This window comes from Acanthochromis polyacanthus, chromosome 8, assembly GCF_021347895.1.
Source record: "Acanthochromis polyacanthus isolate Apoly-LR-REF ecotype Palm Island chromosome 8, KAUST_Apoly_ChrSc, whole genome shotgun sequence".
NCBI lineage: Eukaryota > Metazoa > Chordata > Actinopteri > Pomacentridae > Acanthochromis > Acanthochromis polyacanthus.
Window position 1 is genome coordinate 11493594 of NC_067120.1, and position 23912 is coordinate 11517505.

The following is a 23912-nucleotide window of genomic DNA, read 5'->3' on the forward strand; positions in this document are numbered from 1 at the left end:
TGTTTTTTCACGTTATTGTTAACTGAGTATCTTTTGGATGGGACCGTATAAGAGACTAAAAGGTGATGGGCATTTGTTTAATTATTTGCCTTTTTATCAGTCAGTTAAATAACCAATCCTTAGTTGCAAACTGTGCATAAATTGAAACACACACCTGTCAGGATCTTCTATTTTTAACCTGGTCTGTAAATTTAGCAGGATAACATGAGACTCTTGCCCTCTTGCTCTCTTACTGTGATACGGCACAACAGGTGACACTCACCTGTCGGATACAGTTGCCGGATTCTCTTGCCTCCGCAGCCTGATGCACTCTTGAGTCCGCCCCGCTGCCTAATGGGTAGTTATAGCTGTTGCTCTGTTGTTGCTCTGTAGATTGAATGGGAGCTAAGTACCATCTCTGTCTTTCTGATCATCCGCACGGTCTGTGAATTGCTATAAGTAAGTGTGTCCCATCTGCCAGGCAGAAATCAATAGGCGCTCTTCACGCGGCACTGAGTTTGTCTGGCTTCTGACGAATAATTAAAGAGCCAGCTTGCTGCACACAACCATGATGACTAATGCTGTTTAAGGAATGCCTCTTGTACATAAATCAATAGCTCTTATTTCTCTCTCATCCCTTCTCTCTTTCACACTCCCTCTCTACTCCCATCTCTTGCTCTTTCTGGGTGTTTGTGTGTGTGTTTATCAAGGCAGACAAAGTTCTCCTTTGTGCTTGTAGGTCAGTGTGTCACTGTGCCGTGGCAATGACGCTCACGTATTTTGACAACCTCAAGTGCAAAAAAAAAACGAAAAAGACAATAACTCTTCTCTCCTCCACATAGAAGACAGATGCAGTAGATTCAGTTATTATACAGGAATATGAGCTCTCTTTCTGTCTATGGCAGATAGGGTCAATGATGGAGACCGAGGAGCATGCATCTGTTTAGTCTCTGCCGCCCCAAAACAGAGAGGCAGAATAAATATGTGTGAAATAATGCATGGCTATGAGTGAGCGCTGTGCACACCTTTCCACCATATTAGATTTTCATAATTGAATAAAACATGGAAGTGCTCTGAACATCCCCTCAAAGGGAAATGGCAGTCACTAAAGCATAGAAGCCAACTCAGTAAAGAATTGCAAATGAATAAGTGATGAGGAGCAAACGAAGTGTGGTATATGAGAACAAGGGAGTGATTTACTCTAAAACAATATTTGAAACAGGGGGTGAATGAAGGGCAATAATTACATTGTAAAAGGAGGCTGGTTTTGAAGTGGCTGGTCTTGTGTGAATTACCCAGTCTGAGGGTTTGCTATTTTCAAACCACCAGTTTTCGAACAAGAAAAAGTATTCTCAAATCGTATGCAAACATGGCCAGCGAAACATCTCTGTCAACCATATTTTCAGTTGCACAAACACACAGAAAGAGAGAGAGAAAGAGGGAGACCGAGAAAAGCTGGGAAAGGAGGTACACTGAAATATCCTGAAGGTCCTTGGCAGCATTAGAGAAAGGCCTGGGAGGTTAGGAAACATCAAATCAATGCATTGTAATGTGAATTGACTGCTGACTTTGATCATCTGCCTTGGGAGTGCTTTAGCATTGAGTGCTGTCACACTGGCTGGGTTAAGCAAATATGGCATGGGCTGAAATGGAGAGAGATGGAGAGAAAGAGACAGGTTAGAATGGGGGTGAGAAAAAAGGGATATGTGATGCCTGGCTATCATCAGGGAGTAATGGGCACATTAAAATTCCATGTCTGCTTGGTAAATGGCATACTGTAGATGTTATGCATAGTTAAATTGATTCATAGTGGTATAGTAGATGGTTAATATACTGTATATTAATGACAATGGGGAGTATTGGCCCTATTTCTTACCACAGAAAGTCACGCTTGCTGTTGCCACACAGTGCTGTGTATTTATTTTTGAAAAGACTGGACTGGTCAGGAAAAATGATTTGAGCCCAGACTCAACTGTATTGCTGTGAAGACAGCTGATACCCTCCACTCAACCCCCTCCAAAATGATGGGTCAGCCCTGCTTAGTGTCAGAAGCTGCTGATATCCTAGCTCTGAAAGTGGAAATGCTCTTAAGCCTTTTTCCTATAATGGAGTGGCCAGTCTAATCTTGCCCTCTCTGAGCGAGAGCAGGTAAAGACGAGAGTTTTTACCACAGCACTCTGACCTTTGCTTTGACACAATAGTGTCCAGATTACAGTGCAGTGCAAGAGGGGCGTCCTTGTTGTTTTTCCACTGTCCCTCAGCTGCACCATCCAGTATCCCCTGGAGGATGTCTTTTTTTTTTTCCTGCGTGAGATTTTCTCTGCCATTAACTTGGCATATTTCAGATAAAATCCATAGCTGTTACTTGAGGAAAACGTTTAAAAGCTCTTCATCTCATCAGTGGATTCTCTAGTCCTCTTTGTCCGTAGAAAAATTTAGAAAAATAGGCAAACTTAGAAAGATAGACAGATGGGGCGCTTGACAGAAAAACACTGTGTAGTTATGTCACTGTGACAAAGAAAATACGAGGGGGAGAGAGATTCCTTGAGTCAAGCCGGAGCAGCAAAAGAGAAGCCCAAAACCTCTTGTCACTGTATGAAAAGAATAGCAAGGCGACCCGTAGGTATTGGGCTGCTAGGTGCATCTCCTAACAAGCTGACTGTTCAAAGGCTTTTTAGTGCTCTAGAGAACATGAAAGGCATGTTTAAAAATTTAAAAGCCCGATCTGTTCCAGTGCTATGGAGCGGCAGAGGGAAGCAGATTTTTACGTCGCCATAATTCCCTAGTTGCTTGCTTTGTAAATTAATTAAGATGTTTATGACAGCTGCTTGCACCTAATGGAATGCTTATAGAGTATGCTATTAATTATTACTGCTGGGCACGGTTGCAAGCTTTCATATTGCTGAGAATGTATGGCTGCGGTTGCACTATAGATGTGGCCCCAGCCTCCACCTCAGACCTCTCTTGACTTTATGATTCCTTTGCTGTCTGTGCACATGTTGGAGATATCGGGGCTGTTTGTTGTATGTATTGACCGGACCATGCATCTGGTCAGCCATGTTCCATTATTGACAGTTGCAATGTACATAAAAAAAATTCTATTTATTCCACCGATTAGTATTGTGCAAAGTGTTATTATCTACATCGGTGCTGGATTGGATCTTCTTACTTAGTAAACTAACAGTGTGTTACCTTGTCTAATTGTTTATGTAGGGAGTTTGTAGTGTGAACTGTTACTGACCCCATGAGCCTACAGGAAGTTCAGCTAGTTCGCTCCCCACTGTGTTAATTTGGCTCTAGAGTGTCGAGTTGTTATGATTTCATTAAGAAAGAAAGAATGAACAACTCAACTGCTATGCCTACGAGTGTGCAAATGCTAGTACGACTAATTATAGTCTCTTTTCATATGACTTCACCACAAGTTCTTCTGCTGACATTGTTATGCAACGGTATAAGAATAAACCCATTGACAGCAGGAGGCTTTGCAGCAGCGAGTAAATACTGTAGGCAGATTTCTGAATATAAATTGTGTACACATTTTAAATCAGTGTATAAGCCTCAGTTCTGTTTCTGGGGGCGATGCGGTCAAGACATCACGAGTGGTAGGTAACTAGATGTTTTTGCCCAAGTTCTGCATGCAGGTATGATTCAGAGGTACTTTACTCAAATATTAAAATTTTGTGATACACCCACCATTTACTTTAGCAAAACTGCAAATGCAGAACGTTTATTTTGAATGGAGTAGTTTTACAGTATGATATAACAGTTCATTTCTGATGCTTGATTCCTCAGATTTTCTTTTAATATTTACTTTTCTCATGTGAAACTGTTGGAGAGTTTCATGTTTTTTTAAGCAAGGGGAATAAAAATTGCTCTTTGGTTGAAATTACCACAAGCACTAAACAGAGGACCCACGCACAGGTATTGTTTTGTTTTAAATAATTATTTTAAATTGTTTTGAAATAAAGAACAGACAGAATTCAGGCGTTCATCGGCTGTCTAGTTACAGTCTTGATGGAAAGTATCTCTCACAGCCTGAGCATCCAGACAGGTGCGCCCCGTGGCGTCAAGTAACCCAGGAGTCAATGGGACAAATAAATAACGCAACGCAGCTCACTCTGTTCATTACACCATGTGAGGTAGATTTGTATCCCTCTATCCCCGCAGAAGGGAGGCATCATGTCTCTGATCTGCAGAGCTTTATCCCGTGTTATCCTCCGATTACATTTACATAGAGAATGCAGCAGGGAGGGAGAAAGCAACAAACTGAAGCACACTCCACCTGCACCAGAAGAGGCGATGTGTGAAATATGTATTCAGTCTTTCATCAACCTCTTTATCTGCTACGCACGGGTTATCCTCGTGTGTAAAGTCCTCTGTTGTGTTAGCTTTGAAAAAGGAGGAGGAAACTGTGATCTGTGTTCTATTAATCATAGTCCAGCTCCATGGCTGTCCCGTTATCACACATGTGTGTAATTACAGGGTATTTGTGCTTTAAGCATGGCACTTCTGCCTGGAAATGGAGGAGTGGTTCCACTGATGAACTCCCTGCTAATAGGACTACCTTTGATCTACATGGAGCATGGAGGGCTTACAGAACTCGCAGGTTTTAATTATGAAATACATGAAAAATAGATGCTGCACTAAGTGCCGACCATGACTGCAGTGAATCACAGTAGCGGCGTGCTCGCTAGTTTGCCTCTGCCTTTCCTTCCTTTATGTCTTCCAGTGCCTCAAATACCTCAAACCCCGTCTCTCTGACTCAGTTCGTTACTGCAGAGAGGCAAAAAAGACAAGTCCATGATATTAATTAGTGGATTGACAGACATGTAATTCATCTCAGAGGAAGTTTTCATTACATGAGAGGCTTCAGAGGGGCAGTTTGGCTTATTGGCAAGTGCTAAGACCAGACCTAATGGGGCTGCAGTTCCCTCCCTTTTGAGCAATTACAGCCAAGTCCTTATCAGCAGTGCCACGAGTCCACTGTTGTGGGACCTTGACTTCCAACACACTCACATAGTGTGATCCTTCCCCACAGACCCTTGTTCATTAGACAAGTGTACTGTACTGGATGAGAATTGAGACTGAATGAGTGATGGTAATGAAAGGTTTCCTGTATATTTCTGAGTCAGCCTTTACAGAGCTGATATTAGCTGACATTAGTTTGTCATCAAAGCTCTAGTCGTTTCTCCCCTAAGGTGGTTATACAAGCAATCTTGTGTGTAGCGTCTATTGACAGTCCTGGGCAGCTCTGGTAACACATTGTCACTAACTGTCAGAGCACATATCAACTCACCTATTCTAATCCCCTCTCTTGCAAGTGCTGTTCTTCAGATGATATGAAATACATACCAACTTGAACAAGGGAGTTGAATAAACAAATCTCGAACAATGCTTCATGTGTTAAAGTGACATATACATTTGGTGAAGACAGTCTACCACTGTGGTTTCCTGAAGTAGGTGGCCTGTGAATCATCCTCTGCAACCGTGCATAGAAACCGAAGACAGAGAAAAACAAAACAAGTGGAAAGACGCAATTTCAAACAAACTAGATCTGAGATTATCTTTATTTAACAGCAGTATGCCGTGTTTCATGAATATTTAAACTCTGTTGAATAGGTTAACCCAAGGGGGGACATCTCTATTGGCCAACTGTATTACTCTTACAACCCATTATTGTAAAAAGTGCATAACTGGAGTGTTTGCCCCAGGAGCTGTAGGTAATTGTACTCCCCCTTTAGATTTCAACCTGTGTAGGACTAAGGCAATATATTGTTGTAGTGTGAATAGAAATTCACAAGTGTCCTCTCTGGGGAACATTACTGTTGTCTAGTACGCAGTCAGAGAAACTCAACACCGTAATATTATGATGTAGCTCTCTGTATACACTGTGTAAATAAAAAAAATACAGAAAAGTCTAGGTGATGTTTTCTTATGTAATTACGCCATTTGAAATAACTGTCTTTCTGACAAAATGTCTATTTTAAATCTATGTAGTTAAAGCCTTTATATATAAGTGTGTAAACACAGCCAGTGGTGGTCTCTCCTTGCTGTTCAGTGTAGCTCAGTAATAGTAAAGTAAGCCAGGGTGGTCTGCTGAATGTGGTTTGTCTTTATTTATTGTGCGGGCTGAAAGGCTATTGGGTTTCATGTGTGGTTGAGGCTGGATCACTGGGAGATTACCGCTGGGCTGGGAACCGCCAGTGCAGAGAGTACACAGAGGCCTGCCTGTGCTCCTGGCCTGTCTTTGACCAGTGCCCAGGGCATTCCTGCATCCATCAGGCCCCCTGGGACCAGCTCGCACTCAGACAAGAATTACTGTAAAGTAAGGCGAGAGCCAGGATCAGAGTGAACAACATCAGAGCAGCAGAAACTCAACCGTTTTGGTGCTTCACCTGCAGTACTGCACTGAATCACACCACAATACCACTGAATGGAATGCCTCAATGGTTTCTGATTGAGCGATTCCTTGTGCAGTTTGTAGATGTTTCCTGCATCTCTTTTGCTTCACCATGCATGCACAGAGAAAGCACAGTCATAAATATTATTGTAACAGTGATATGAAACATTCTTGTTGAAGCAGACATTAGCTGTTAGGTTGGTGCAATGTTAGAACCCTGGACATTGTACAACAGAGTCATAAGATCCTGTCATTTTTATAATCTCTCAGCTAAGTGAACCCTGTGCAGCAGTGTCTTACCAATAACAATAGCACTTATCGCAGTGCTCCCTGTGGTACAATTAAAATTCCGTCAGAGTCTTCAGTCTGCCTCCCAGCCATGCCTGCTGTTTCTCGGCCCTCCTGGGCCACGTCAATTCCTCTGCTGCAATGTATAATTCACGAGCCACCAAACAGCACTGAGGACTCACCTGGAGACTTACAGGCCCAGCAATGCAGAACTGAACTCGAGGAGATGTTGTACATGAACCTGGGAGACATTTGTAAGGATCGAGGTGCCTCAAGTCAGCCAGGGTTTTTATGATCTCAGGGTCACCCTGATAATGTCGCTCTTCCGCTGGGATCTTCCACCTTCTTGCCTCTCTCAGTAAGGCATGTATCCTTTTATATTTTCCTGACCTTTCTTCTTTCGTCTTCTGAAAGACAATTGTGGTGTCCTCTAAAACTAATTTGGATGTATATCTTCTATTTGCAGACAATTCCATAGCGATGCATTGGAGTAACCTGTGGAGTCTCAGAGTGGTTGCTTTTAGTTAAAACCAATTAGAAATGACCAGAAATAACAGCGCCTGGAGACAGAGAAGTCATTTTTCTTTGAGCCTCCCTAGAGAGTTGGCCTCTCCATGGATTAAGTGTTTTAGTATATTAGGGGGCAGCTGATTAGAATCATTGTGCTTTTTTAATCATTAAATTTTTGCATGTATAGTTTGTAGCTGTATAATAGCTAATAAGTCTAAGTGTGTCACAGCAAAAGGGAGGATTGTTTAAATGACTTTGTGTATGAAACTTGGCCTTCACAAAGACTGCCAAAGAACAGCAGAGAGGTCCTTGAATCAGCTCATCCATCATATTTTGTGACTTTTGATGAGATGAGCATTAATGCAAAAGCAACCTTGTATCTTAGCTTTGTACTTTAATGTGCTTTATATTGTCTTACTGCATTGTATTTGATGGAGAGTTTTTCTTTCTTCTACTAATAAATGTATAAATTACTGAATTACTGTCTAATCAAGTCAAATACGACTTATTTGAGGCTCTATCAAACCAGAAGTTGTACTATATTAAACTTCTTAAATGCACAGCATCATAAATCAATGAAAAGCAATTGGTGCTGCTTTTTGGAGCTTTGTGATGGCTAAGAAGAGAAACACATTAATTTTTTCTAATTATTTTCTCTTAGGAATGTAACAGCAATTTGTTAGTCGGGCAGGCGGCAGACGTCAAAAGATGGACTGCTGAATGTGGTCACATCTATCATTCCTAAGATGACCACGGCTAAGCCACCATTATTAACCAGCAACCTCAGGAGTGGCCTAAAATTAACAGTCCCATACAGCTGCCGTCATTAAGACAATAAGCAAACCTTCCATTATTGTCTGATGTTTTCTATCTGAGAGGCCTTATTAACTAATTAACCGCAGAGGCTGGGTACTGTTAGCATTCCCAAGGCCTGTGGTATTGACCCGTAATTCCAGTAGGTGTCTAGCCAGTCCCTCATTGGACCCTCACTGGCTCTTCCCGCAATTGGGTCTGTTGCGCCGACTGTGTCCTTGTGTGCGGTGGGCGTGCAGCAGTGGCATGTGGAGCAGGCAGCAGGAAGCGAGCCTCCCTGTCTCCCCAGACTGAACAGTGAATGAGGATAAGTGAGGAGCGCCAGTCAATGAATCAAGCAGCAGGAAGGGAGCAGCCAGGGGGGGAGTGTGACGTCCCCACGGGAGAGGCCTCGCATTAGGAACTTCCTCGTCTGTGTGTTTCTGGCACAGGTTAAATGGATCGCTCCCATTAGCTCGCTGAGAGGACAGCTCCATTATATGAAGGAGACTGTAACTTTGAATGTCACGGTGCAACAACCCAGAGCACGCCTCGTCTACCAGGGAGGCAGGGTGACAATAACCATCCATGATAATCATTCCCTGTCAGGCTTTAAGGAACCTGAAATTATGACGTACAGCCTGCCGTGTGCCTCAGACTTCATTACAGTGCTGTCACTTTGAGTCGCCGGCGATGGCACCGTGCTCCACAGCCGGCTGCAGCACTGTGGCTGCCAAACCCCAGACTCACTCTCCTCCTGTCTAAGTGGCATGTTTACAGGATGTGTGCCCCCCCCTGCAGATAGATGTGGTGGAGATTAACCTCCAGTTGCCTGCACAGTAACTCTCTTCCTCTATAGCATAGGCAACGTCTCATGAGAACATGTGCTGAATTGTTTACCGATGCATGTGAAAATATGGCTGATCAAAGGCCACGCAGTGACAACTGCCCCTCCTTCCATTGTGACAAATGTTAATGTAGAAATTAGAATTCAGCTGCAACTCCATACAGACAACAGGCTCGTCTTTTAACTTTAATTTCTATTAATGCCCTCGTGGCACATAGATGCTTATAAAAGGTGATTCTCATGCTGTAAGCATGCTTATAGCAGCCTGTTTGTCAGCCAAGGAGAGCTTCACCTCCAGACTGACCTCTGAACCTGCCATCCAGTGGAGAAGACAGGAGCTGGCAGGCATTGCCAATGTCAGTGCCCAGAGCTAACTCCTTCTTTCTCACCGCCTGACTCATTCATTGGCTTTGTGGCCCCTTCTCCTTGCCACCTCCAATCACAGGGCTCTGAATGACACATAGAGGAGGAAGTGGGCCCACTTACCACCCCTCCTGCTTCTTCTAACCTGCATAGCAACAGAACGGATAAACCTTTGCTAAAATACAGTAATGCTTTCTTCTCTGTACCTTAGAACAGATTTGAAAAGAGGATAGTTTCTTATCATGAGGTGCTGGGGATTTGGTCGATGGGAGATGGACAGTAGTCGTAGGGGTCCTTATTACACACAGATTTAATGCAGTTCAATGTAAGCTCTGCTGTGTTGACTGATTCTATGTTTCCTGGAGTGCAGTATTTATGTTGCATATATGTTTTTGTTTGGTTTTACTGTTTCCTGTGCATTTGGGTTTGTTGACTTCGTACCAAATTACTGTGATTGCAGAGAAACGATTTGTAGGCCTGTCATAATTATTACACTGTTGCCTGATTACAGTTGCTTGATCATTTTGCTTAATTGTTAGAAATGTTTCATACACCAGTATAAAACCAGGTTAATAAAACTGAAAGAAATATATTTCCAATATTATATTTCAATCATTCTTTCCACATTGTTTGCACCATTTGCGCCCTCTTCTTCTTCAGTGATTCCATGGCACCAGGTGTTTATCCGAAGGTGCTTAACTAATATTTAATTAACTGCATTTTGATGAGCATCTATTGACATCAACGTCATTGATTTAGCTGCAAAGCCAAACACCACAGCACTGCTGTGGGCACATTTTGGTTTTAAGCCAAATGAAAAAGGAGAGCCTAATAACTTGGAGGAGCTGATTTATCGGATTTGCAGCCAAAGGTGTTAAGACCAGTAATCTAAAACTAATAGAGCCATAAAATGAACAGGAAAAATACAATTAAACTTTTAATCGCAATGATTTGTTTTGCAATCAGTTGACAACTAAAATTCTATTATTGTGACGGTCCTAATGATTTGTTAAATGCTTACATGAGGCCATAGCAAATTCATGGGGTTATGTCGTACACATTTGTGCCGACTGCAGAGGTTAGTGTTGCACATTGTCAGCTGGAGCCATCAAAACACCCTAAAAAGTAGCAATGTGGCTAAAAAAGAGAGGAAGAAGGTAACTGCTGTACAATTTTCACAGAGGTAAATTCATTTCACTTGCTATTTTAGGTCTTGATCACACAATGTGTTGCACTGAGAAGTTTCCAAAGTCCAAAATAAACTGTTTGTTCATGCTGAAAATTCCCCAAGGTACTTTTACAATAAATATACCTCTTTACATAGACTTGACATTATGACTCACTGTGATTTTAAATGATTGCTACAGTGGAGCAATAGACATTTACTTAGTATCAGAATTACTCTACTAGTGTATGAGGTTCAGTGTACTTATTAGAATTATTAATGATTAAAGAACAATGATGAGTCATTTCTGCAGGTGTCTGTACAGTTAAAAACTTGAGATAAAGAAATGTAACCAGTCAGGTCAGAACATCAAATGAATTATTGCTTCTTGACTTTAAAGGAGTCAGTGACGGCAGAGCAGCTTGCGAACATTATTATTACTACTCCGCCAAGGAATGTGGCCGATTATTGGACGATCGGCATACGTTTGTCCTTCAATCTGTCGGTCTCTCTGTTAGCAACATTACTCAAAGACGGACTAACAGATTTGGATTACGTTTTCAGGGAAGGTCCGAAATGACACAAGGACTGCCTGATTAGATTTTGGCAGTGATGCACCTTATAGTCTGGATCCACAGATTTGTTAAAGATTTCTGTATCATTGCAAAATAGCATCACGGCGTCACTAACTATGGCAACAAATGAACGCTACGTCAACTGTCTGCTGAAATCATACAGCGACTGAGCAGCCTTGGAGGAGTGCTGTGCTCTCTGAGTGCCTTTCTTGTTATTATCGTGGTCTATGTGGCTAACTTGCAATAGCACCACATAAACTGTATACACATCCTTACAGAAGCTTGTGTGTCTTTCACTTTCTGTGTCATAGACATTTCTTGAAGTGAAAAGTTGTTTTATAACTTTAAAATCTCCAGTCACACAACAGCACTTAAACTACAACTTCAGAAGATGATAGACACAAGGAACATTCAGCAATTTTGACTCAGTTCTAACTTTTGGAACCCTCTTTATGATATATACTTTTCACATTAAATAAAGCACAGCCAGATTAAATGATTTCTCTTGTAAAACTGACTAGACCCTTGTTGAAAGCTGTGGTTGGAGGATGTCTGTGTTATTGGTCTGCAGTGTGAGGTCTGACAACATCCTGGAAAAAAGCTGCCTGTTTTCTGTTTCCTTTTAATGCAGTTTCCACTCAGCGCAACAGCTATGTTCCTTACATCGTCTAAGAAGTTGTCTTACCCATCAAAACAGAGAACCAGTTAACTGCTTAATGCTGCCTTTTACAGCCGCCTTGCGTTGCAGCACCTTGACACCGCTGGTCTTTAATGGACCATCAGCTCGTGCTGGCTTCATGTCACTTGATTGAAGTGTAGAATTAAGACTGGATTACCGCTTATTTTCTCCTTGCGTACTGTCACAGTTGGACAGAACAGAAGCGTTTGGCCCTGAGCACTGGAACAATGCTAGAGCTCCATCACAGACTGCTGGCCCCTAGGTGACTCTTTTCCCTCTTTCTGCTCTGTGGAGTTGATATCAGTTATGTGTTTCTCTCTGTATGTCTATAGGAGACTGAAGGGCTTATTTGTTTTCCCCCTCGTTGCTCTTTGACTCGTTTCCCCTCAAACGTGTCTGAAACATTGTTATCTCCGGCCAGACGCCTTTTTCACAGAGAGTTATTGAATCATGTCAACTTGCCGTCCCCCGAGTTTCAAATGCAAGCTGTAGAAAAATTAGCCATTGCTTCCGCATGACAAGTGGGATCTATTAGTGTGCTCTCGTCCTGCAAAGCATGAGCATCCAACGGGCCGCTGGGGATCTCGGCTGGCTGTGCACTTGTCCGCATCAGGCTCCCGGGGCATTAGACCAATGTTATAGGCAGGAGAGGCAGCCAGAGCCACAGCAAAAACCAGTGTCTCATTTGATGAGCCGATACCTAAAGGGGTGAGGCTGGGCAGCATGAGCAATATCAGCACGCACCCACTTCCAGTCTAGCCAGGTCTTACTCACACTGGTCAGACTGGCTACTGGTTTTATAATCACTATTGTACAAGCATCAGTGGTTGTATGTGTTCTGTAGATTATCAGATAACCATCAGATACGACACCACTACTGTGACCGCAAATACGTCTTCTGTCAGACCTTCGTAAACCAGAGGGGGTTTTACAATAAAATCAATCAGGTTTCTCTCTGTCTCTTTTGTTTTATTTTATTTTTAAAGTGGAATGGATTGTGTCATACATTATCTACAGTATAAAACAATTTTGGAAAATCAGTCTTTGACCTCTGGTCAGGTCATTCAAGACTGGAGTTTTTAATTTTGGATGTTGCGTGTCTTTAGCTACCATAAGTAATACAAATGATGTACAAAATTATTTTTAAAATCCTCCTTAAAGCGTAGATTTTTAAATGTTTAAATTGTTAATATTCTGATTTCAATTTGTATGCTTTCAAATGCGTTGTGTACACTGTCCTCCTTTTCCTGAGACTGCCATTGAAATAAAGGTTTAGCTAACTAACATTAAGGTCAGAGCGCCTCCATCTCCCTCGGGGCCGCAGGTTTAGTCATGTGCTCACGCCCCAATCATTGAGGCTACGCCACACATTAGCATTCCAAATGTTGTTTGTTTTAGTTCAGTTTTTTATTTACTGCCTGCAGAAAATACAGACTTTTAACCACCTTGTCAGATGGTGATGTAGCGTAGCCGTAAGTGAGACACCAGCCCATACCCATAATTACCAGGGGCATGCCACCTAATTGACCTTGGTCAGTCACAGTGTGGTGGGATGCAGGGCTTCCTTCTTAAATGCCATCATCAGCCAGTTATAGCAGAGCCACATGCAAATTAGGGTTTGCGTGCATTTGACATTTGTTTTTCAGATTTTTCTCATGTTTATTTGTTTTCTCTTTGCAGGTATCTCAGTAACAAAGAAGACACATACTTGTAAGTACTAACACTTTTTATTTATCCAGTGTTTATTCTACTACCATTTTTAAAACAGTAACAATGTCATTTAATTCCAGGTCAAATCTTATACTTAACATGAAAAAAACAAAAACAAATTCCCCATCCCTCATATACAGTAGAAATGATAACATCATTATGTTTGTGTGTATGTTGACTCTTTTTCATCATTGCCTGACTAGTACAGTAATAAATCAATACCTTCAATTAGATCTATGCCTTCCACTTTCTCTGTTTTGTATTTTTCCATTTTCATACTGGAGAGAATATGATGATAACCCCAGAGAGGAAATTAAAATGCTATGCAGTCTTATGACTGTTTGATAATCATGCACATTTGAAGCAGGGAGTGTGGTGAAGCACCTCTTTGTTTTCTGCAAGGCCTTGCAGCTGAAAAACACGGATGTGGTGTTGTGTGGTGGTTTGTAACCTCTGAGGCTGCATTAACTACCAGAGCTTGTATTCTTCAAGAACAGATCATATCACTAAAATTGAAAGATACAGACACAGTGTGTGACACATGTCTCACATGTGAGATACAGGGCTTTCTTTGTGCGCTACAACAATAGTACACAGGCTTTGCCTTTTCTCACAGCCACTGCCTTTTCAATTTCAGCCTGTTCATTAAGAATTGATGAACAGTTCAACCTGTAGAAATCAATGATTTCCAAGAGATTTGTACTCTATTTTGACACGTGAAGTGCAATCGAAAAGGCATGTAAAAACACTTTTGTGTAGTGTTCTGCAGTGTGTCTGTGTATGCGTGTACATCCATATGTGTGTGATCATACCCCACTGTGTGAATGGAAGAAACTAGCCCTGAAGGCTATCCTTTCGCTCTGATCACTCTGATGAAACTTGTGGAGAGGGAAGGCCAGAGGGCTTTTCTGTAAGAGCGGTCGGAGTGTTTCAGATTGTGAGAGGCTGCATCTCTCCCTGTAAAACACCCTGGCTCTTTCTTACATCAGACAGCAGGGCAAAGGATATGATCTTCAATGTTCGACAGCTCTACCTTACTCAAACAGCCCCGTCAAAACAGCAGCGTGATTGTGTGTTCTGCTATTTGCTTGTCTGGAGGGGCTATAGTATTTTTTTTGATGTGTGTGTGAGAATGTTCGTGTTTGTGTCAGGATATCTTCAAGGTAGAACAGAAATGCTTTGACCCACCATCCACCGCCCCACTATCTTAATTAGTGCGGCGCTAAGCACCTCTACACTAGAAGGGGGCTCAAATCAAAGAGCATGATTTAGGAGTCTTGGGTTCAAAGCTCTGGGCAGAGACTGGACTACGCTGTCTCATTTCAGTGAGAAATATTCAAAACTTGTCCATGTGAGGAAATCAAAGTAAAGCCTCTTAACAAGTAGTTGATTGCTGTGCCTCACAGACAGGAAGCGGCGATAGAGCCTCGTCAGAGCTGTGTGCACAAGAAAAAGTTCAAGGGCCAGTTAATGGTCATTGAGAATGTGGAGGGAAGGTCTTTTTCAGAGAAGCCTGGTGATTATATGGCTGCTGGAGTAATAATGAGGGAGATGTCTCTGCCCTACATGGTTATAGCCAGGCTGTGGATCTATTTCTGCTCTCGGAGTGAAAACACTGGCTTCCCCGCTACACACCGCCACTTGTAACGTGAGCTTGGCAGTCTTGCTTGTATGTGTATGTGTGCGCAGGTATATTAGTTTCTGTGTGTGCATGTGTGTGTGTTTAAGAGGTCTTCCCAGTCCAACCCAGACCACAGGGATGGGCTGTGTCTCTGACTAACTCCCCACTCTGCCTGAGTGATCAAACTGCTGGAAGCTCCCCGCCATGCCAGTCCCCTCATCAATATAAATTACAGGGGCAGCTGTTCACTGGCAGACTCCTCTCCTCTCCTCTCCTCTCCTCTCCTCTCCTCTCCTCTCCTCTCCTCTCCTCTCCTCTCCTCTCCTCTCCTCTCCTCTCCTCTCCTCCACTTTCCTCTTCCATCTACCCAAATTCGCTAATCATTAAGCCATCAGAAGGTGAAGCATTCTTGATGAAAACAGATACTTATATCATCGTGCCAATGGCTGCGATGTCCTCTTCCCCCATTCAGGACTAGATTTATCGTCTGTGGCTGCACCCTCTCTTCTCTTTATCTGTCCCCCCTTCTTTCTTCATTTCTTCAGAAGGGGCAGCCCCCTTGCCAGCACTTGCTTTCACCACAAGTCCGTGATTCTCAGCAAGAAGTCAGCTGTGGTTTTCCTGTGCATTGCTCTGACAGTTTTACATATGCTCTGCTGTATGGAGTTTTGGTAGCTTGGTGTATCTCTCACCTCAAGAGGAGGTGACAGTTAAAAGGCGAGGATGTAAATTTGTATTGTAGCTTTTTTTTTCTTTGATGGCGGACACCAGATACACACCGTCACCTTCTCTTACCTCAGCAGGACTGCGTCGCTGCGAGATGAGTTTCTGTTTGGACCTGTTGAGAAAGTTGGTGTGGAGCGGAGGCTCAGATGCAGCAGCTGATTACACTGAGATTAGACGTCTCACCTCTAATCTACCATCAGCAGTCTGGGACTCGGTCTCGCAGCTCGAATAGCAGAGAGCCTGCTAACGCATGCACACACAGGTCATATAGCCAGGATGCTCTTCCTCGAACAGTGCAGATCGCCTGATTACCGCGAGCTAATCCTCTCACTCTCTCTTGCAGCTGTAAATGTACAATATACTGATTGTCTACTGACTGTTCGGCCCATTATGAACAACAAGACAAAGATCTGCATGTCAACATCAAACTACATGTTTGGCCTCCTCTACAGTATTAAGGAGTAGACAAAACATACAGGAATCCAAATATGAGAAATACAAAAAACCTGAATGATTAAATTCAATAAAACCGGCGTAAAAACTGTGTGATTTTGCCCCTCTCTGGTGGTCTCAGTATAAACTGAAAAACACAAGCATCACAAACATTATTATTCATCCACTTTTCGTGCCATGCTATTGTATTTGATTTCATTATGTTTCACACATGCTCGCAGCATTTTGCCAGTCCTCTGTCTTCACGTGTAGTGTGTGTAATGTGTGCCTGGTTTTAGATTGGGAATAGAGTGGCCAGAGGGAGGCAGTAGTACAAATGTAACTCCGGGAAAAAGAGAAAAGGAGACAGACGAAGTTTCCTCCCTCTGCATCTATGCATCTACAGATGCATTTTCGAGTCCCCGCTTTTTTCCACCCCGTATTTATCTCCATTGTGGTGACAGACTTCTTACACTGATTGAGAAACATGGCCTTGCTCCTGCATCTTCATTTATTTGCTAGCAGCTTGTATTGAGTTTCTCTCGTCAGTGATGTGCACTCACATACTAATAGTACAGCCAATCTGTTTTAAAGGAACCAGATGATTTAGATTCTTCTGCACCGCCTCAGAAATGCAGAGAGCAGAGTTGGAGTGAAATTTTATCACTCATTGCGGCACACTCAAAGTTATGAAGCTAGAATTTTTAGACTTCTTGCCTTTGTGCATTTTTTTTTCTTTACAGAACAATCCTAAAAGTATTCTGGTACATGTTTTTGAAACAACAGCCTTATTAATTCCAATAATGCTCTGTGTGTTAACATGTCACAGTGACAGCTTTTGCTGTTGGAAAGCATGTCCTTTACTATTAAATGACATGGCGGATCCTGCTTCGGATGTCTGCGCTGTAAAATGTTAATGCATTGGCTGTGTGAGTTGAGGTATTTGCAGTTAATCAAACATGAGATTTATGGTCCTTAATAGTGCTGTACATTGCCAATTTAGGAGAATAATATGTCCCAGTTGCTGTCTAATTTTGCTTGGCAACAGGCGCACTCCTGTGGAATCGCCCAGGGCAGTGTGAGTTGTCTCTGCATAGCTCAGTGTTCCATGCTCAGTGGTTGTTTGAAGGTATTTCATCACATTGTTGCCTTGATTCAGCTCTGTGGGGATTTGTTAGTTGCACTCATGTGGGAAGTGCATCCAGTACATTGTTAAGCTAGGGCTGATAATGAAGATCAGCCAGCCAGAGTCCCCTGAGCTACGCGCAGAGAGATAGTCTAGTGAGACGCACAGCACAGACATAGCGGAGCAGGACGAGCACACACGCGCACACACACACACACACACACACACACACACACACTCACACACACAGCAATACACACAGACACAAAGGAATCATCAGCACAAAACATACAACACTGTGCTGTAGTGTTACAGTAAAAAAAAAAACAGTGCAGCACCACGGTCTGTATTGTAGATTATCATCAAATACATTTTACCCTGTTGTTCTTACCAAATATTTCTCCAAGTTTGTAAAAATTTACCATTCTGATGTTTAAACTTAAGCCGAGCATTTCTTTTTTGATTGCAATCATTTTAATGTTGTTGGATTTTTGTTAAAACTCAAATTGATGACGCAGGGCCCCACTACGCACAGCCACGCTTTCTGTGGAAAGTTATTTGATTCTCAGCATGGTACGAGAAACGGTTGTTTCCTCTTCTCCCAGAGCAACACTGAATGCTTAAATTGACACAATCTTTTTCTCCGTCTGTACTGTAGGTTGTGTTTCATCGTACTCTATTTGTTTGTTCCACAAAAGGAGTATTTTCTTTTTGGACATTTTGGTTTAATCTATAATAGACGGCTATTTTTTTTTCTGAAGTAGGTCAGTGTAATCACAACAGTGAGGGATGGACAGCCACTGTAAAAGGGAAATCAATAGAGCTATCTATTTGTCGTAAACCAGGCCAACATGATTTTTCTCTATTTTTCCTCTCCTGCCATGTCTTTTCCTCTCCAACTCAATATGGCAGGTCCTCATTTTTCAGTAAAAGCATTATGTCTGCCATTTTGTAAAATTGCAAATGGCCTTTGTACATGCACTTTCTTTGCATAAGTTTCTGTGGGTAAGGACTCTTCTTTTTATCACCTCCTAGGGGCCCAGGGTGTTTTATAAGGCGGAGAGTAGTGAGGGGAGCCATAGGGGTGCAAGACAGGTTTTTGTGGGGCTTGGGGTGCTCCGCTTTTGTTGGCGCTTAATCTGGTTCTTCTCTTGGTGCCGGCTCTTTCAGAGAATTTGAGCCAGAGTGAAGAGAGACCTCGTCAGCTTTTCCTCACCCTTTCCCTTTTGTGTGTCATGCAAAACTGAAAGGCCCTGTCTTGAAGTGTTGTCAGACCAGAAAACAAGAGTAAGTGACATGTGACAAGGACACAATGCTCGGATGGGCCGGCCAAAGTAAGTGGCCCCATCTGCTGCGGGCGATTTCTCTTATGCCGGCTGTCGGCCGCCTCAGGTGAAAGGGGCCAGGGAGCGAGGGCTGCGCTGAGACGGTGGCTGCTGCCAGGCGAAGCAGTTGGCATGGCTGGGAGGGCACGGCTGGCCTCGCGCTCGCCGCCGCACACGGTCGGCCAGCCTTTGCACAAGCGCGGGTTATCCGTCTCTCATCAGGTTTCCGATGCCTCATCACTTTCCCATGGTGTACACACATTCGGCACAGGACAAGAGTGTCAGCATGTAATGAAAGGTTTGATTCATGGAGGGCGACAGAGGCGGAGGTCATGGAGCTCCTCCAGATATGATCCTGACTGATGCTGATGGGGAAGCTTTAAGATGGGGTCCATAATTATATGTCCTTGTGCCATCATCAGGTTCCTTTGTTTCAGAAATTAATGGTATTTTGAGACAAATTATACAACGCTGGAGTGGTTCAAAATCAATCCGTTTGTCGTCTGAATTATTCCATTGTGCATTTTTATGAGATGGAAGTTCTGCAATATTATGCACAAATAAGGATGAGCAAAATTTATGTATAAATTAATTCTTGGAATGTTGTCGAATAATGAGCAAGGTGTCCTCGGCAATGTAATTCTTTTGAAATGTCTTACGGTGTGTGCACTATTTGAAGATCAATAATAACCCTCGCAGTGCATCAAAGAGAAAATATGTTGGGACAAAACACAACAAACTGCATACTGATCAAATGTGTGCTGAGGCTGAATTAGATAATTTGAAGTGAGGATCATATCCTTCCGAAAAAATGATGCCACTCTGTTCAGAAACTAAAGTAGAAACAGAAGTTACATACACAAAGAAGAAAGCAGACGCGCTCACAAAAGCTCTCGGTGATATTATACATTGACATTTGTGCTGATCGCATTGTGCCCATTTTGTTGAATCTGCTTTATTAGAGAAATGCTGTTTTTTCCGCGTTGCTATTAATTTGTGTTTCTGTGGGTGTGCAGTGTGAGAACAGAGGGATGCGGTTAACCCATTGTGAAGTTAGCCGTCATCATTAAGATTCTGCAGATAACAGGCATGCGGATTTCTACTGCTCAGCATTATAGGATCCCAGACATCAAAGGCAGGTTTTCATTCTACTGTGTCTGCGGTACGGTGAAGGGAAGGGAAGAAAAAAAACAGGTAAGGAGATATGAAGTCAGGGAAATAAAGCAGATTGAGAGAAGAGAGGAGAACATGTATACGGTTCGTGGCTACGTGGGAGTCAGGTGACACAATGCTCTATAATGTGTTTGAAGCCCACATAGGGTCCCTCCTGCATAGTTAGCTCTTTGCTAAATTGGCGTCCCCTCTGATTAAGTGGCACGGCCCTTAATAGCACCGTGGTTGACTGCAGGTTGGTTCACTTTAAAGATCAAGTTCATTTCTCACTGTGATCATTAAAATGCAGGTATGCGTAACTCAAAACAATTTTTTTTCCCATTTCTATTTTTTCTCCTCTCTTACCAGTAACACCGCTGTCAGCTCTTGCTTTCATGTAGCCTCCTTTCATATCTAATCAATATAAAAGTGCTGTCAATAATATTTTTCTTTGTGCAAATCTTGTAATACTATTTCCAGTTCTATTACACAGATATTACAATGAAGTTCCGCTTAATTCAGATTACTTTCTCTTTCAGCATGGTGCCATTATCCTTGTGCCATTACATCAGAGTGAGCTGTTCTACAGTGAGAGTATTGAATGTACAAGAGCGAGAAATATGCTGTTCTCCAGTATTGTGCTGGATTACAGAATCAAGGTCGACTCACAAGACACAGAGCAGCATTATCCCTTAATCCTGTGTTTTGGTTTCAAATAGCCTTTTTACACCTAATCTTCACAAGTAAAATGACAAACATGAATACTGAGGTAGGTATTTAAATGTGCATTACCTGCAACGTTAAGGTCAAAGGCTTATACTGACTTAAAGTGGCTCTGTATTTTGTGAAAGAACAGACAATCATGTGTTATTTTGTTGCGGCTGTATTACAGAAGACTAGGGAGTCTTGTGATGAAATTCCCTCAGGCAGTTTCAGATGGATAAGTCTGGGAACTTTTCATCCAAACTATGGCTCATATCTGTTTGTTTTTCCACTTTTTTTGTCTTTGTAGACTCTGTAAAAATTTTGAATGAAGATACTATTTCCCCCTCATTTTCACCTCTCACCAAATTTAGTTTGGCCCGCTGTGCATGGGCTCTTGGAGGACAAGGTTCACTGAGTCAATAGATACAGTGAGCAGAGCGCTAACACTACTAAAGCAGTGTCTCCCCTTGACCAAACCGGTCTCGGTGTGTCTGTCAGGCTCAGCTGTGGCAGAGCTGGAGGAAACTTAAAGGTGCTGTGAAAGACTAAAAGTGGGCCAGCCGCTGCTGCCTCCTGTTGACCTACCTTGTTCAGAGGGTCCAGGTACAGACTGATGACAGGACTCCTCCTCAGCGGACCACATTACTAATGTGTGAGGGTGCAAGAGGAACACATCCAGTGATGAATCACTCCCCTGCACCCATGGCATCCTCATAAGTCAAGAGTAAAAGTGTTGAGAGTGCGCGCAGTAAAGAGATCCTTCGTCCCGTCCACCATAGAGAAACTCCATCCAGGCCCGGTGGAAGAGGGGAAGGGGGAAGGCTAAGTGGTGCACATCACGCATAGCCTGAAGATCTCCCTCAATCTTGAGGAAAACATTAGTCCCTCCGGTGGGTCGCTTGTTTTTTTTAATAAAGCACATAGAACTTTGGAAAAGTTACTTTCATGCTTGAACAGAGCTGCTTTTTTTTTTTTTAAATAAATGAGAGTAAACTACATTACGTTGATCTTGAATGCCTCGCTGGACCAACTGCATTACCTGAAGTCACAGAGTGAACATTAAATATGTGTTAGTTTAAGCTAAAACTGTTTTCTTCAGAGGGTTTTCTACACTGAGCAGTCACCGGAAAAGGCACCACCTCATTATTCACTTTGGTGTTTCAGGAGTTAGAATAACGATGAAATTGTTCAGCCCAAAATCAGAGAGAAGACCGAGCGCTTAGATGCTTTGTCAATTTTTTTTATTCTGAAAACAAGTTTTTTGATGCAGATCTTGTACATCAGGTTTGTTTCTCTGTTGTCTTCTTTTCTCTCAGCCTTAAGCCAGAAGGTTAAACTATTTTAGTTTGCACGCCTACCTCCCCCCCAGAGCCGATGTCGGACTATACTGGTGATGTTGGGGGAGTGTGTAAGTTTGACGCTAGGTAATACATCACACACTCCAGGGGGTCTCCCTGGTATGCTCCTCAATAATGAAGTTCATTCGTTAACTTCTCCCTCAAAGGCCAAGTTCCCCTGCTGCCCTTTTCAACAGCCATTGCAACTCTTACCAGAGTCACCCTACTAACAGAAAAAAAGACACATCATCACGCTTTTTCCCCTTGACAGGCTCAGTGGTTGCCTTTGCAGGGCATGAAGAATAAGCAGGTCCATTACCAATCCCTCATGCCTGGTTATAGCCATAATTATCACAGGGAAAATGACCTGCTCTGTTTGGTTTGCCGTGGAGGGGCTGCGCCTTCCTAATCACCTCCTCCTTCCCTCCTATCGTCCTCCTGCCATGGAGATGGAGCTGGTTTTGGGGGAGTCTTGCCAGTTCATTAGAATTCACAGGGTTCCACCTCCCTGCCTAGCCAAGCTAAGCCTCTCACACAGGCTGCCATGCCTGCGATAATCTCCTCTCCTCGTTCCCTTTCGCTCCTTCTCTGTCTATCCTCCTATCCCTTTCCTTTCTGTCCCCAAGGGCAGCCTCACACAAAAGAGATGCACTGCAATTCATTGTTAAATCTGATTTCTATTGATCTATTGAAAAATTGTTCTGAGAGATATATGATAGCACTCCAGCAGTGATGATGAGCTCTCTTTACCTCTGCCTTTTCAGCTGATAAACCAAATAAACAGATTTATTCCAGCTAGGTAAATACAAAAGCCTTTTTTAAATAACTTTGTCTGTGAAGTGCTTTTTTTTTTTCTTCAAGGTTGCATCCACTAATTGAGCATCGAGTTCCAGCATGCAAATAATAAACACTTTTGCTGAAGTGGAATGACTTTTGACTTATGTTTTGCAGAAAAATAACAGCGAAAAAACAAACTGCCGCTCGACGAAGTAGTGATTAAAAAGCAGCTGAGGACATTTGTTTTCAATTGAAATAGTTTAGTGCTTATCTTATTGTTCACAGCCTCCTGTCACCACCTCAGTCATACCTGCAAAGAATTACTTAATGTGGAGCAGACGTGCAAGTCTGCTTTAAATTATGTGGCCAGTCCATAGAGAATACTTTGGCCTTGCTGCAAGTATGACACAGTGTGCAGTATGTTCTCTTTTTTTGACAAAATATGATGATTCAGTAGATTTGGAAATACCAGGGCCTTGTACTTTTCCGTTTGCTTATAAAAAATATTTAAATTTCGATCTATAAATAATCATAGCAGTATAACAAAAGGCTGTAGCCTTGTCATCCATTCACTATAAGTACTGTGTTGTTGATTCTGATTACATGACAGATGACAGGTGTACACTTCACCTATGTAGGAGTGATACGCTTTCATATCTCTTCCTTTTGACCCCACTATTCTATAAATATTGTGTTTGTGTGCATGTGTGTTTAGCGACAGACAGACAGTCAGAGGCTGGTGCTGATCTAGCCCTGGGGCTGCTGTGCATATAAAGGATGAAGGGCAGTGTATACAGTCATTAATCTGGAGTCATCTGATCAGAGTGTAACTATAAAAATTTTAAAAAGCACAACGCTTACCTACAGCTGCTACCTCGCTAGACGAGACACGTTGCGCGGCTCCATGGAAAATCCATTAGTCGTAATGAGTTAACAGCATTTCCTGTAGCTACACATACCCTACCATAAAATACCGGCACAGCGGTGGCATGAAGTGTGTTTTTAAACTCTCACTGCTCTTATTTAAACTTGTCTTTAAATGCAACCCTCCGCAGTCCTCTGGACATAACCCAATAGTGTCCTCTATTTTCACTGAAATAGATATTTCCTTTGTTGTCTGTGTGATTTATTGAAGTCTTCCCACAAGTGGAAGCCCCCAGGAAATTGCCTAGAATGGCCCTAAATTGGTTTATGATTGTGTGGTGTGGGCCGGTGCTGTTATGGTTCTAATATTATGCCCTCCACTCCCTGGCATCTATATTAAATTGATCTGTATTGTTTTCATGGAGTGCCTGTTGGAGCTTGTTAATTCTACCGCTGCTTGAGGCTGGTGGTGCAGTTCCAAACACCCAGGTGGCTCTGCGGTGGAATATAAGCCTCGGCTTTCTGAAATACTTCACGAC

General features: G+C 42.6%; 1 protein-coding gene across 1 annotated transcript in view; it reads left to right on the forward strand.

Moving 5' to 3' along the window:
* roraa (RAR-related orphan receptor A, paralog a) overlaps positions 1-23912 on the forward strand; it is a 181515-nt gene that overhangs the window by 108687 nt on the left and 48916 nt on the right. Inside the window, exon 2 of the mRNA XM_022190684.2 lies at positions 13279-13308. Coding sequence (XP_022046376.1) covers positions 13279-13308 — 30 coding nt within the window. The remainder of the gene's footprint in view (positions 1-13278; positions 13309-23912) is intronic.